The sequence below is a fragment of the Geotrypetes seraphini genome, chromosome 1 (assembly GCF_902459505.1).
Source record: "Geotrypetes seraphini chromosome 1, aGeoSer1.1, whole genome shotgun sequence".
NCBI classification, from domain to species: Eukaryota; Metazoa; Chordata; class Amphibia; order Gymnophiona; family Dermophiidae; genus Geotrypetes; species Geotrypetes seraphini.
This window is the reverse complement of record NC_047084.1, coordinates 93489237-93503347: the sequence shown is the minus strand read 5'-3', so window position 1 is coordinate 93503347 and position 14111 is coordinate 93489237. Positions and strand designations below refer to the sequence as shown.

The 14111-nt window shown below is 42.8% G+C and overlaps 2 protein-coding genes across 5 annotated transcripts in view; one reads left to right on the top strand and one right to left on the bottom strand.

Annotated features, from left to right (window-relative positions):
• Window positions 1-275: 275 nt before the first annotated feature.
• Window positions 276-6824, bottom strand: METTL18 (methyltransferase like 18). 3 transcript variants are annotated; one of them, XM_033935095.1, is made up of 2 exons: window positions 6603-6824; window positions 276-2271 (listed from the first exon to the last, which is right to left on the bottom strand). In XM_033935095.1, the coding sequence occupies exon 2, from the start codon at window positions 2112-2114 to the stop codon at window positions 1077-1079; it is 1038 nt and encodes a 345-aa protein (XP_033790986.1). In that variant the 5' UTR covers window positions 2115-2271; window positions 6603-6824; the 3' UTR covers window positions 276-1076. The 3 variants fall into 3 exon arrangements, with proteins under 3 accessions (XP_033790986.1, XP_033791005.1, XP_033790996.1); XM_033935114.1 differs by having other exon boundaries at window positions 276-2086; XM_033935105.1 differs by lacking the exon at window positions 6603-6824 and adding an exon at window positions 5493-5614.
• Window positions 6790-14111, top strand: part of HAUS1 (HAUS augmin like complex subunit 1) — a 43354-nt gene continuing 36032 nt past the window's right edge. For both annotated transcript variants that reach the window (XM_033935135.1, XM_033935126.1), the window contains exons 1-2: window positions 6790-6940; window positions 9582-9756. In XM_033935135.1, coding sequence (XP_033791026.1) covers window positions 6920-6940; window positions 9582-9756 — 196 coding nt within the window. In that variant the 5' untranslated portion in view covers window positions 6790-6919. The remainder of the gene's footprint in view (window positions 6941-9581; window positions 9757-14111) is intronic.

The window sequence follows — 14111 nt, the reverse complement described above, 5'->3', positions numbered from 1 at the left end:
AGACCTATACAGAATCGGAACAAACCCCGCCCAAACTAAACCCGATTCTGTAACCAACGTCCATGTTGCAGACACCATAGGAGGGGCCTTAGGCGCCTGGGCCAATCCGGCCCTAGGATCCTGTGGGTTGGGCAGGGGAGGCGCGGGCCCACCTCATTTGGACAGAGGAGGTTTGATGGGGGAGAGTCCGGCAGGAGGGGTTGGGTACCCTCCTGCCAGTGATCTTCAGAGGGGGGGGGCCTACCGGCAGGATGGGTTGAGCACCTTCCTGCCGGCGATCGTGGGTTCTGTGGGCAGGAGGGGTTGGGCACCCTTCTGCCATGATCGTCGGGGATGGGGTGGGGAGGGGTCTACCGGCAGGAAGGGTTGAGCACCTTCCTGCTGGCAATCGTGGGTTCTGTGGGCAGGAAGGGTTTGGCACTCTCCTGCCGCGATCGTCGGGGGGAGGGAAGACTGGTGGCCTTAGCCGTGGCCGCTATACTAATCGTGGCAGGGAGATCCCTTGCTGTGATTAAGTATAGCGGCCGCGTCTACTTACCATGTAGGCCAACATTTTGCTGGCTTACATAGTAAGCATTTCCCGCTCTACTAGGGAGAGCCGCCTAGGTTCGCCTAAGGCTACCGCCTAGCCTTAGGCGGGCTTGCAGGTCTCCCTAGGCTCCCGGATGTGCTTTCAATATGGGCGAACTGCCTGGGTAGCATTTTTTTTTTTTTTTAGAAAACGTGCCTCCTTATTGGCTGATTAGACAGCTGTAGGACGCCTACAGCTGCCTACAATCGGGATGCACTTTGCAGAATCGGGGCCTTAGTGCACACTAAGCTTTAGTAAAAGGGTCCCTAGATTTACTAAAGTACACTATCTTGCTAGCACGTGTTAACATGCACTAAAACACATTTTTTACTGTGGATCCAATTTCATGCAACGGAATCTAATTCCTAATAATCCCCCTCCTTTACTAACGTGTAGCTAGCGTTAAAACTAGCACTACACGTTAGTAAAGGAGGGGGAATATGCATTAATGCAAGAGCACACTTTAGTAAATCTCACTCTCAGATAATTTCCGTCACTGAGTACATTATCCAAAATTCTTAAAAGACATTTCAATAATGAACCTCTGAAGTCCTTCATCAAAAACCTTGACAGTTTTAACACTGAATATATTTCTGTTCTGTACAAATGTCTTAAACAGATGAATACCACCTCCAACCCCAAAGTAATGTGCTTTACTAGCCAGATAGATAAGTCCATTCTTATCTAATAATGCAGAAAGTGTGTTATGTAAAACACTGTAATAATTACTATTGTAAATAGTTTCTGAGGTGAGAATTACATCATACTTTTCATTTTTAATTAGCTGACTGAATTGTGACCATTCACCAGAGAAAAATCGGCACATAGGCAGAATGCCTTGATTTTTGACAGTTTTTTGACATTTCTTTGAGCCTGGTTTGTAGTTTTCCTGGCTGCAGCCTTCTTCCTCCGTACCACAGTTAAGCAACACATTTGGCAGAGTTATTTCATCAATGACGGTGCTGTTGTAGTCTTGAAAATGAACTTCTTTTGCTTTTCGCTTTAATGCGGTAATGCCCAGTAGCCCTGCTCCACAGCCAAGATCCAACACTTTTTTGCCAGTGAACTGAGCATCTTTATCCTCCAAATAATTCAAAAGATCAAAAGTGCATTCCCAGATCTTCAGCCCTCCTTCATAAATGCCAGCGATTAGGTCGGACTGAGAAGAAACAGTTTTGGATACTATGTCTTCTGCATGTGTGTCATTATCAGCCAGTGTCATTTCGACTACAGAAACATTGACGTATTGCAGACCTGGCATAACTTCTACAACTTTATTTTCCAGTACTCTGTTGATATCTCCCGGCACACTATGCTCTTTAGCTATTTTCAAGCAGGCTTGCTTTTCTGCAGACTCTGATTCTTTCATTTCTTGGTTGTGTGGGGATTTGATGCATAGTTCATCAGAAGTTAAGAATGTTCTTTTTGGCTTTAAAGATTCCTCTTTGTTGTCCATCAGTAAGTCACTCAGACTTCCATCTGTTTTGCAGACGTGTTCCAATTTTTCAGTCTCATCTATGGCAAAGTTAAATTGGAATGCCATATTATCATATATTTGAGGTATATTTATGCACAGATGTTAATATAAAAATGCACAGTAGAAAGAGAATCACAAAACATCTGCATACAACAGTTGCGCAAATAATTCTTATATAGTGTTATAGACTCTTCATCCCAGGTAATGTTCCATGTGAAAACTCCTGGTAAATAAAATGACAACATTTTTTTTGTTAGTCTAAAAAGCAAAAAAATTTTTAAACAGCACAAGAAATAATCATTGTCGTGCATATTTCTGCATAAGATGAGACCAAATAATTTTCTCTCATTGCACTGATCATACAGCCACATTCTCAGTTGCTCAACAGGTACATCGATCTCCAGTCCATTAAGATTAATTTTTAAACTCTGGTTGAGCTAAATTTTTGAGGAAAGGTTCCAGTGAGTGCAGGGTTCTCAACCCAGTCCTTAGGACATACCCAGTCAGTCAGGATTTTCAAGACAGCCACAATGAATATGCATAAGATAGATTTGCACACAACTGGAAGCAGTGCATGCAAATTTATCTCATGCATATTTGTTGTGGTAACCTGAAAACCTGACTGGCTGGATGTATCCCAGGGACTGGGTTGAGAACCACCGATTTAGACTGCAGATCTGGAAAAATCAATGTATCATTATGTTAAGTGACTTATCACAGTGCTAGTTATCAAGTCACACTGTGGGTAACACTAGGGCTGCAAAAGGTGAATGGCAGTTATCATTACAGACAGCTTTGGACACGGTAGCACCGTTGCATGATGTAGCTGTAAGGGAGACGCATGAAAATAAGCCGTGGTGGACCCCAGAATTGAAAGCTTTTCATAGAGAACTGCGAAAGATAGAGCACGAATGGCGTAGTTAGATCTGATATTGTGAAGGAGAAATATCAACTAAAGTTGATTGAATTTAAGTGCATGAGCAAATGGCATGACAAACTTTTTTTCCGGGACAAAATAAATGGGGCAGAGAATCATCTACGAGAGTTGTTTCAGGTGGTCAAACAGTTAAGTGTGAATGCCACCTCTGAAAACCAGTCCTGCCCATTTTCTGCCGATGAGCTCAATCGGTTCGTTTTGAGAAAGGTTGCGCTAATTGTGCAGACAATACTGTTTATTGCAGGAGACTGGAAAGTAGATCTTGAAGTAGTTGGAAAGTGGGAAATGTATCTTTGCATTCATAATCAGGCACCGAGGTATTTGATGGATAGCATTCAGTCATATGAACCACAGCGCACACTGTGTTCAGTGACTCATGCTGACTTATGCATCCCAATTGTGAAGCAATTGCCGTTGGTGGCGTCTCAAGTTAGTATGTTTTCCTGTGTGGGTCCCCAAGAGTGGAATAAGCTCCCAGGATACATATGACGACAGACACATTTGAGTAGTTTTAAGAAAATATTGAAAAAACATCTTTTCTGTAGGATGAAATATGGGATCTGAATTAGTATGTGCTTAGGAAAGGTGCTGGTAGCCTTCTTGTGACTTTTAGGAGGCTTGATGTTATTGTCATGTTTTATGATGGTTGAGATTGTTGCTATGTATGTGACTTTTACTATATTTGTATTTTGCTGTGACCCGGGATACAAATAAATAAACTATAAACCGATTCTCTACTTTCCTAAACTAAACTAAACTAAACTAAGCCTTAAGTTTATATACCGCATCATCTCCACGGAAGCGGAGCTCGACACGGTTTACAAAGCTTAAAAATACAAGAAGAGGGGAGAGAGAGTTTACAAGGGCATATGAAAAGTGGGAAGTAGGAAGGAGATGTTATATATTAGAGAAAAGCCAGGTTTTCAGTTGTTTCCGGAACAGCTGGAGGGAGCCCAGGTTTCGCAGCGGGATAGTGAGATCGTTCCAAAGGCCCGTGATTTTGGAGAGGAGGGATCTTCCCAGTTTGCCTGCGTGGGGGATGCCACGTAGAGAGGGGAAGGATAGTTTATGTCTGTGGGCGGATCTGGTGGTAGCAGGCGTTTGGGCGAGGAAGGATAGAGGGATTAGTGGCGGAAGGATGCCATGAATTATCTTGAAAGCTAGACAGGAGCATTTGAAGTGAATTCTGGAAAGTACAGGGAGCCAGTGAAGCTTGGTAAGTAAGGGGGAGACATGATCAAATTTGCGTTTAGCAAAAATCAATTTGGCCGCAGTATTCTGGATGAGCTGGAGTCTGTGAAGACTTTTTTTTGTTAGGCACAGGTAAATGGCATTACAGTAATCGAGTTTGGATAAGATGATGGATTGTACCAGGACGGTAAAGTGTTTTTGGTGGAAATAGGATCTAACTTTCCTAAGCATGTGGAGGCTGAAAAAACATGATTTTGCCAAGGAGTTCAGGTGATCGTTTATGAGCTAAAGATGCACTTCTTGAAAAAAGGAAATGTGATACAAATATCCAAATATTAAGAAGGAAGCATTTTATATAGAACGGAAAGTTTAAGGACATGAGACGAAAGCTCAGAAAAGAAAGCACTCCCATACTTTTTCTAACAAAAAATATAGTGGTCAACTGGAAGCTAAAATATTAGTAATATTCAAGCATATGCATGGATCATAAAGATGGAGCAATGGGGAGATCGGTAGGGAAGAACAATACTAGAACTCTAGAAAGATCTTTCTATCCATGACAGCAGAGTAGGCAGGCACAAAGAGCCAGACTGGGTGAACCAAGTGGTCCTTATCCGTCGTCATCATCATGTGTTTCTAGCAATTCTGAAGCATCTAAAAAAAAAACAAAAACCTCCCCAAAAGTTTGGTTCATTACCACCGAACAGAACAATCCTTATGTTTGCTTTGTCATCCTCTCTGTTGAACTGAGCTGCTAACTCCTCAGTTATTTCAAAGTACTTACCCCGGGTGCCATCTTGATAGGGGTGCCAGCACCTCTCTCCCCCCCCCCCCACCACTTTGGTGCCCTCCTTTCCACCCCTGGTACCTCTTTAAATCTTCACCTGTGCAAGCAACTACTCTAGACTGCTGCTTGCAACAGCCTGGCTCCCTTCTGAAATCACATCCGGGTTGTGGGGCCAGGAAGTGACATCAGAGGGAAAACCAACGCTGGTGTGAGCAGCAGGCTGGAGAATTTGCTCGAGTTGGTGAAGATTTAAAGAGGAATGAAAGGGGGGTGCAAGTGTGACATGAGGAAGGAGTGGGGGGAGGGGGAGAGGAAGGCACCACCATGTCTAGGTCTGGATTTCTGACAGTCCCTATCCTAGTGCATTCCTGAACTTGCAGCACTGATTTGAGTATGTTCAGTCAGAGACAACTAATACCTGAGTCCTTTGAGATGTATGTGCAAAATCAGAACGAGTGTTAAATTCTCTTTCTTGAAACTAAGCAATTTTGCAGCTAGTTTTATTTATATATTTGGATTTACTCATCACCTTTAGTAAGCAGATGATGCTTGCTGATTGTTCTAGGACCAGGACATCAGAAATAGCTGGGCTGTCTGGTTCAGCCGGGGCCAGTGTGGTGTTGTAGTCAAAGCATACCTGTAATATACCCTGACAATTGCAAAAATTTGATGAAGTATCAGCTTCTGCTTTTTACCTACAGGGAGGGTGGACAGTTAAAGTACATTTTTCCATGACGGGTGGTGTTCGGTGATCATGATTACTGAAAGGGCCTAAAGGTTAACTGGGGAGGAGCGGTCTGGGCTAAAGATTTACCATGCGTGCTTAATATCCTTACATCGGCCTTTGCTTTAACCTTGTAACTGTACACACGCTTCCTTCCTCTATATACGTTTGTTTTTTAAAATTATTAATCAAGAGTGTGGCACAGTGGTTAAAGCTACAGCCTCAGCACCCTGAGGTTGTGGGTTCAAACCCACGCTGCTCCTTGTGACCCTGGGCAAGTCACTTAATCCCCCCATTGCCCCAGGTGCATTAGATAGATTGTGAGCCCACCAGGACAGAAAGGGAAAATGCTCGAGTACCTGAATAAATTCATGTGAACTGTTCTGAGCTCCCCTGGGAGAACAGTATAGAAAATTGAATAAATAAATAGCGTTTAGAGTTTCAGTCTCTGATAACCAGAGCTGATATTGTGACATCATAATGCTCATTCTACCAATAAGAGCCAATCTCATCAGTGATGCCACAATGGCTTGCCTGTCCTATACTTGGCTCAGTTTTGCTACATTTTGATTTCTAGAGTGGTGCAGTGGTTAAAGCTATAGCTTCAGCACCCTGAGGCTGAGGGTTCAAACCCACACTGCTCCCTGTATCCCTGGAAAGTCACTTATTCCCCCCCCCCCCCCTCAACTGCCCCAGGTACATTAGATAGATTGTGAGCCCACCAGGACAGATACTAAAAATGCTTGAGTACCTGAATAAATTCATGTGAACCGTTCTGAGCTCCCCTGGGAGAACAGTATAGAAAATTGAATAAATAAATGAATTATACAGCAAACAAGATGCGATAGGTCTTTTGGCTAAAGGGAATATGAAAAGGTTTTGAACAAAAAAATAAAATCCCGACTATGTTGTTACCTTTTTCATCGTCAAGCCCACGACGACAGCAAGTTTCCCCTACTTAACATTGCCGCTCACAAAACTTTCGCCACAGTCACGCCGCATCTTCGAGTCACCCAGCAGCACTTCCGCCGCGCGCTGTCCCAGAGGACCTTGGCGTCCAAGCCGCGTGATCGGATGCGCATGCGCCTCCAGACGACAGCTATTGGTAGTGCTAACGTGAGGGCGAGGAGGCGGCGGCGGAGACGTAAGACGTAGACTGCCGACGCAATACGCTGTGGCGCGTAAGACGAAGGGAAGAAGGGGGAAGCGTTTGTGTAGAAGCGGGTGTTAAAATGGACGAGAAAAGCACGAAGGTGAGGAGTCCGGCGCTGTAGGGATGGGGGGGAGGGTGGGGGTTCACGCTGGGAGAAGTGGAATAGGGAAGGAAGCGAGGTATTGATGGATGTGTTGGTATACGTATAACTGGATGCAGGTTTCCTTTAATGTTCCTGGTAGGGGAACAGGTCATAAAGTGTCAACTTCACATATGATTTTATTGGAGTGCATGAATCCCTTTTGCAGGCCTGACCATGGATTCGGTTACTTTTACTGTCGGCTTACTTATTGCCACTGAAAGGCTTTTTAGACATGTTGTTGTCCTGGCCTGCAGTTATTCTTTAAAAGTACTAGTTGTTTGTTGCCACATAAAATGCAGTTAAAACTTGTCAGAAATCAGAGTTCCAGAATGTTTGGCTTCCAAATATTAGTTTACATAAGAACACCATCAAGCCCAGTATCATGTTTCCAACAGTGGCTAATCCAGGCCATAAGATCTGGCAAGATCCCAAGGGACCCGCCCCCTCCCCCAGATTTTATGTTGCTTATCCTAAGAATAAGTAGTGAACATTCTAAAGCCATATTGATAATGGCTTATGAACTTTTTAAGGAAATTATTCAAACCTTTTTACTACATTCTCCTGCAGCAAATTCCAGAGTTCAGTTATATGATGAATGAAGAAGCCTGCTACTCGGTAGCTTCATCGCATGCCCTCCTAATTCTAGTATTTTTGGAAAGGATAAATATTTTTGACCCGTCCTTCCCCCCAAAAAAATTTTGTATGAAAATGAAATGCACTTCTGTTGAGAGATAAATTTCTCTTTTCAAGTTAATTTTGTTTACACAGTAGCACACTTACGTAAGACTAGAATAGTGGTTCTCGACCACACCTGATAGACCACAGGTGTCAAAGTCGGTCCTCGAGGGCCGCAATCCAGTTGGGTTTTCAGGATTTCCCCAATGAATATGCATGAGATCTATTTGCATACAATGAAAGCAGTGCATGCAAATAGATCTCATGCATATTCATTGGGGAAATCTTGAAAACCCGACTGGATTGCGGCCCTCGAGGAGGGACTTTGACACCCCTGTGATAGACAGTACAGTGTTCCCTTGCAAATTTGCAGTTCGCGGACTCACTCATTTGCAGTCTGCTCTGACCACCTTTTCCTGTAGTAAAGTCAGGCTACACCAATCAGGAGCTGCATGTCAAAGCAGCTCCTGATTGGTGTAGCCCAACTTTACTACATGAAGAGGCGGTCGGAGCAGACTGCGAGTGATTTTCTTCACCCGCTGGTGCTCCAGCTGCCTTCTCCTGCCTCCCCTGCCTTTTGACAGGTGAAAAACTGCATTTGCGGTTTTCAAAATTCGCAAGGGTTCCTGGAATGGAATCCCTGTGAATATCGGGGGAGTACTGTATTCATCTATGTGACACACTGAACACTACTAATATTCACAGCTGAACAAAACTTGCCAAAATGTTTCACTGTGTTGGTTTTGTTGTGTTTTTTTTTTATTTTAAATAAGTTTAATTTAGAATGAATTTGCTTATCCCATATCAAAAACATTTTTCAACACATGAATTCCAGATTTCTCACTTTTCTTATAAAACAAATATGTATTAAAATTCTGGTTTCTCTTATTCTATTTGCAAATTCAACAAAATTATGTGAATTAACAAAATAAATTCTAGTGTCACCTCAATAAAAGCAAAATCTTTCCACTGCCAGATACTGTAAAGCAATACAAAAACCTGTAAATATACTACTTAGGAACTATATAGCAAAAGCAGACCTGCAACATGTTCAGGTGGGGCTGGAGGCGGCTTCAGCTATTATTAGAGGTAGTGGGGAAGCAGAAATAGGGGCTGGTTATGGGGATTTCAAGAATCTTGACTCTCAAGATTGCTGATCTTCCCAGCTTGTAGGTAGTGATGTTTGTTAAGGAAACACAGGCTTGCTGTCTACACCAAATATTTTGATGCAACTCCTATCTCTTGGGTGCACACTGGTATATAACCACTGGATTAGAAAATAGTTTCCATGATTTTTAGATGGTCCAGTAGTACTCGTAGGTTGAGACCTGCTTCTGTCTGAAGACACATTAGGTCTGCATACTGTGATCTGCATGGCCAATCTGGAGCCAGTAGAATGACTACTCTCGGATGGCTTGCAATCCTGTGGAGAATCCGGCCTATTGTAGGATATGGAGGAAACACATATAAGAGCTCGCTTTTCGGCCATGGCTGGACCAGAGTCTCAAGACCCACATTTCCAGGCTAGGATCTTCGACTGAAGAATCTGGCCGCATTTTTATGTCTTACTGTTGCTATCGGATTGAACGTTTGGTGACTCCAGTGACAAATGTTAAAGCAGTTTAAAAAAAAAACTTTTGGGTTACTTGTCAGAGTTTTCAGACAATTGATCATGTGAAACTAAGGGCCTCTTTTACGAAGCCGTTTAGCACAGACCGCTGCGATAACAGCCCCAAAGCCCATAGAGATTTAAAGGGCTTTGGGGCTGTTGCCGCGTGGCTTTTATAAATTTTTACTGTGGGTAAACTCGTGCATTGGCTATGCTCGTGTATGATCACGAATAAGACTCTTGGTTTTTAAATCTCTGCTCTAATAATTTACTCTAATAAAACTAAACAAAGGTTTTCCTGTTTTAATTGGACAGATTATTTTGTGGCTCAAGAAGGTATTTGGTGACAAACCTATTTCCCATTATGAAGTGAACACAAGGACTACTGATATTTTGTATCAGTTAGCAGTATATAATGAAAACAGGGACAAGGATATTTCCTTGGTAATAGAAGACATTAAACTGAAGACAGCAGAAACAGCAGCTGAAGGTGAGTTTAAAACATATGCCAGTCTTCAACTATGGGAAACTATTTATTACTCAAATTAGGTGATCTTATATATAAAATAATTACATTTCACCTGTATCAATTATAATACAGGGTCCGGTTTGTTGGAATGCTCTTCCTTTGGAGTTAAGGCAGGTTCCTACTTAGATTCAGTTCAGGAAAGATGTGAAAACAGTCTTATTTGCACATCGATTTATGAGGTTATAAATTTGCCTGAGGTTGGTTTAATTGAATACCTTTTTTAGATGTATGACGTACAACGAAAGATTGGAGAAACTGGGCCTCTTCTCCCTCGAACAGAGGAGATTGAAAGGGGACATGATTGAAACATTCAAGGTACTGAAGGGGATAGACTTTGTAGATAAGGACAGGTTGTTCACCCTCTCCAAGGTAGGGAGAACGAGAGGGCACTCTCTAAAGTTGAAAGGGGATAAATTCCGGACGAGTCTGTCGTAGGGAAGAGCACCCTCCAGGGATTCAAGACAGGGTTGGACAGGTTCCTGCTGAACAAGAAGTGCGCTGGTCTCAGTTAGGGTACTGGTTTTTGACCTGGGGGCTGCCGTTTGAGCGGACTGCTGGGCACGATGGACCACTGGTCTGATCTAGCAGTGGCAATTCTTATGTTCTTCTCTGTTTTTCATTATCCAGTTTTTATTGTTTTAAATTTGTCGTTTCTATGTTATATAGATTTTTTTTTGTATGTTTTGTAATTTGTCCTGTTTTGCTTTGTTTTTTTATTATGTATGTACTTTTAGAACCCGCTTAGCATTGTTGGATTTTTGGGATATAAATTTTTTAAATAAATACTTAGACTCTCTCTTCAATCTCTTACTACATACCATACGAGTGCTTTTGTGAAGTGCTCAGACCCTTAACCAAAACGCTTTGTGCAGTAACACAGTGTAGGTTGTTATAGAGACCATCACAGCCTTCACAGTCTCTAACGACCATATCTAGTAATATTACAAATATAATACTTGTAACTTAAGAACATAAGAATAGCTTTACTGGGTCAGACCAATGGTCCATCAAGCCCAGTAGCCTGTCTCACAGTGGCCAATCCAGGTCACTAATACCTGGCCAAAACCCACGGTGTAGCAATATTCCATGGTGGTGTGCCAAACTCAACATAAAATCCAGAACTGCTGTGTACTTTGTGTTCTAAAAATATCTGCTACTCTGACCCTCCCCCTCCAACTCGAGTTTCGCGAGTGCAGAAGCCCAAGAATGTGTGAGTCAGTATAAGTATGTAGAATTATTGAATAAGGAGCAGGCAATTTATGGAAATAAAACGAGGTTGTGAATGAGAGAAAAAAATGTGTGTGTATGTGGGTAAGTTTATATTGTATGTTTTGTCCCTGTAGTGTTCCCTCCTAAAGAAGCAGCAGCTCATGAAACTCGAGTTGGGGGGTCAGAGCAGCAGACACATTTAGAACACAAAATACAAAGCAGTTATGAATTTCATCTTGAGTTTGGCACAGTTGTTCTACAATAACATCACCACCAAGGAGATTCAGATAAATTACAAGCATTATATTTGTAACTAGTCTTATAGCCCGTTACATTAACGGGTGCTAGAATATATGTGTGTGTGTCTATCTTTATTTTTTTTCTCTCTCCTTAGCTGCTTTCTGTATTTCTGTCTGTCTTTTTTTTTTTTTTTCCTTGGCTGTCCACTACCACCCCTTGCCTGCTCCCCCTGTCCATTCTCCCTTCCTTTTACCTCCCCTGTGTCCTCCACCACCCCATCACTGCTCACCTTATCCAGAAGAAGCCCTTCTCCCTTTGTTTTACCTCCCCCTGTCCATCATCACCTCCTTCCTGCTCCCCCTGTCCAGCAGTAGGCCTGTCTTCATTTTTCTGACCACCCTCCCTGTTCATCAGCACCTCTTCCCCTGTCCATCAACCCCGTTTCTGCCCCTCCATTTCCATGTGTTGCAGCATTTCCCTCTCACCCCACTTCCCTGTGCAATATTTTCCTCCCCCCATACCTTCCTCCTGAACTCCATGTTAAAATGCTTTCCGGGTTTGGCTGCCGCGGCCTGCAGCCGCCGCGGCCGACATCCGACTCAGGGGGGGGGGGAAGAAGAGAGAGAGCAGAGAGAGTACAGTGCGCAAGGGAACGACGGCGGCGGGGACGGCCAACTTACAGGAAGGGAGCTGCGTCTTTCAATAGGGAGCAGGCCAGACCGTAAGCCGCGCATGCGCACTTCCTATGGGTCGCTACAGCTCACGGAAAACCGGCGCACGCATAGGAAGTGCGCATGCGCGGCCTAGCGTTTTATTATATTAGATGTTACTAGATTTGTTGGCTAGAGACTGTGAAGGCTGTGCTGGTCTCTATTACAACCTGCACTGTGTTATTGCATGAAGTGTTTTGGTTAAGGGTCTGAGCACTTCACAAAATCACTTGTATGGTATGAAAGAGATTGTCTAATTATAATTGATACAGGTGATAAGTAATTATTTTAGTCTTCAGCTATTAACAGATTCCACTCATTTAGCATTTGACTGATATTACAAAACATGTCTGCGTACAGACTTTTCAATGTATGTTGGAGCTATATATATTTAGTTGAGGGAAATCTTGCATCACCAATCTACTGCATTTCTTTGAAGGGGTGAATATATTTTACTTAGATGAATAATTTTAACAAAAGTCACTTATCTTTTAGCGTTTGAGGCTGGATATATTCATAGCCCGTCCGACTGACGATGGCCAGCGTTTTGCCTTGATTGCATCAGGGAAAGGTGGGATTAAGCATAACATCAACACTCTTCGTGCTCGCCAGCACCCACGCAAATAGTGGGGTTATCAATAATCTAGAGATGGGAAAATAACTAGTGAGATAATTTTAAATTTGCTGATAAGGCCATGGCTGCTGCAACAGATACTGCCACATGACTGAAACCCAACCACTTACCTGATCCAGAGGTGGAGATTTCTGGATTGGAGAGTGCAGTGCTGAACATGAGAGCGTAAGAGATTTTAGTGAAGGCACCCAGACTTCAACACCTCGACCTGTGAGCAGACAAGTGCAAAGTGATGAATATTGGGAATAACTCAAATGATAGCTTGGTTCCACATTAGGAGTCGCCACTGAGGAAAAGAATTTAGGCGTTATGGTGGACAATTGAAATTTACTCAGTGTAGAGCAGCACTATTTTTACTCGAGGCCCCCTCCTACCTCGACTTCAGAAAATCACTCAAAACTTACCTATTCAGCAATCAAGACCCCTAACGGCCCCACCCGCTCACGTTAACATTTCACCCCCCCTTCTTCCCCCCTGCTCTTCTCCCCCCTCATAATAGCTTCTCTCTTCCCTTTCTTCCACAAGCTTCCGCCATCCTCTATCAATTTCGGTTTATTTGTTACATATTTTGATAAATTGTTGTAAATCTGCTTGTAAACATAGATCCTAATCTAACTAATGTAAACCGCCTAGAACTCGCCGGGTATGGCGGTATATAAGAATAAAAATTATTATTATTATTAATTAGTAGGAGGTGACAAATTACTGTTTTGCATGTTAAACTACAAGATGAAGTAGATACAAAATCTGTTGTGCGTTGGCTTAAGGAAGCAGTGATCTTAGCTTAAATTATCAAAGAACACTCAACCAAGGGGCATGGCAGTGTTTGTTTATTTATTTATGCAATTTTCTATACCTTCCTCCCAAGGGAGCTTAGAACGGTTTACATGAATTTATTCAGGTATTCAAGCATTTTTTTCTGACTGTCCAGGTGGGCTCACAATCTATCTAATGCACCTGGGGCAATGGGGGTATTAAGTGACTTGCCCAGTGTCACAAGGAGCAGCATGGGTTTGAGCCCACAACTTCAGGATGCTGAGGCTGTAGCTTTAACCACTGCACCACACTCTCCCCTAGTTAGAATCTCAGGCAGTTTCTCCTGAGATTTGTACAGCTGTTATTTGTTCTTCTTGTACTTCTCAAGGTACTAAAGCAGGATGCTGATGCTAGAGAAGATGCTACTTTGGTGCTGGAGTCCTTAGAGCACATGTTTCTTCCCACTGGGCGGGATGAAGAATACTTTCCTACATCCTATTCATTCTGGACTGGAACAAAAGGAAAGGAAATTGATCTTACCTGCTAAATGGTGGTGTGATGTATTTTTTTTTTTGTCACAGATAAGCAGTTTCTGAATGACTGGATACTTACTTAGAATGGTGGGGAAAGTGAGACATTGCCACAGAGCCTAGTCTTATGAGAAGTGAAACGTAAACTGAGTGTCCATTATTCCTGAATGTTAAACTAATAGAAATGAATTGACAGTATGAAAATTCATCTTCTGAACTTGCTTGTCTCCTCCTCCC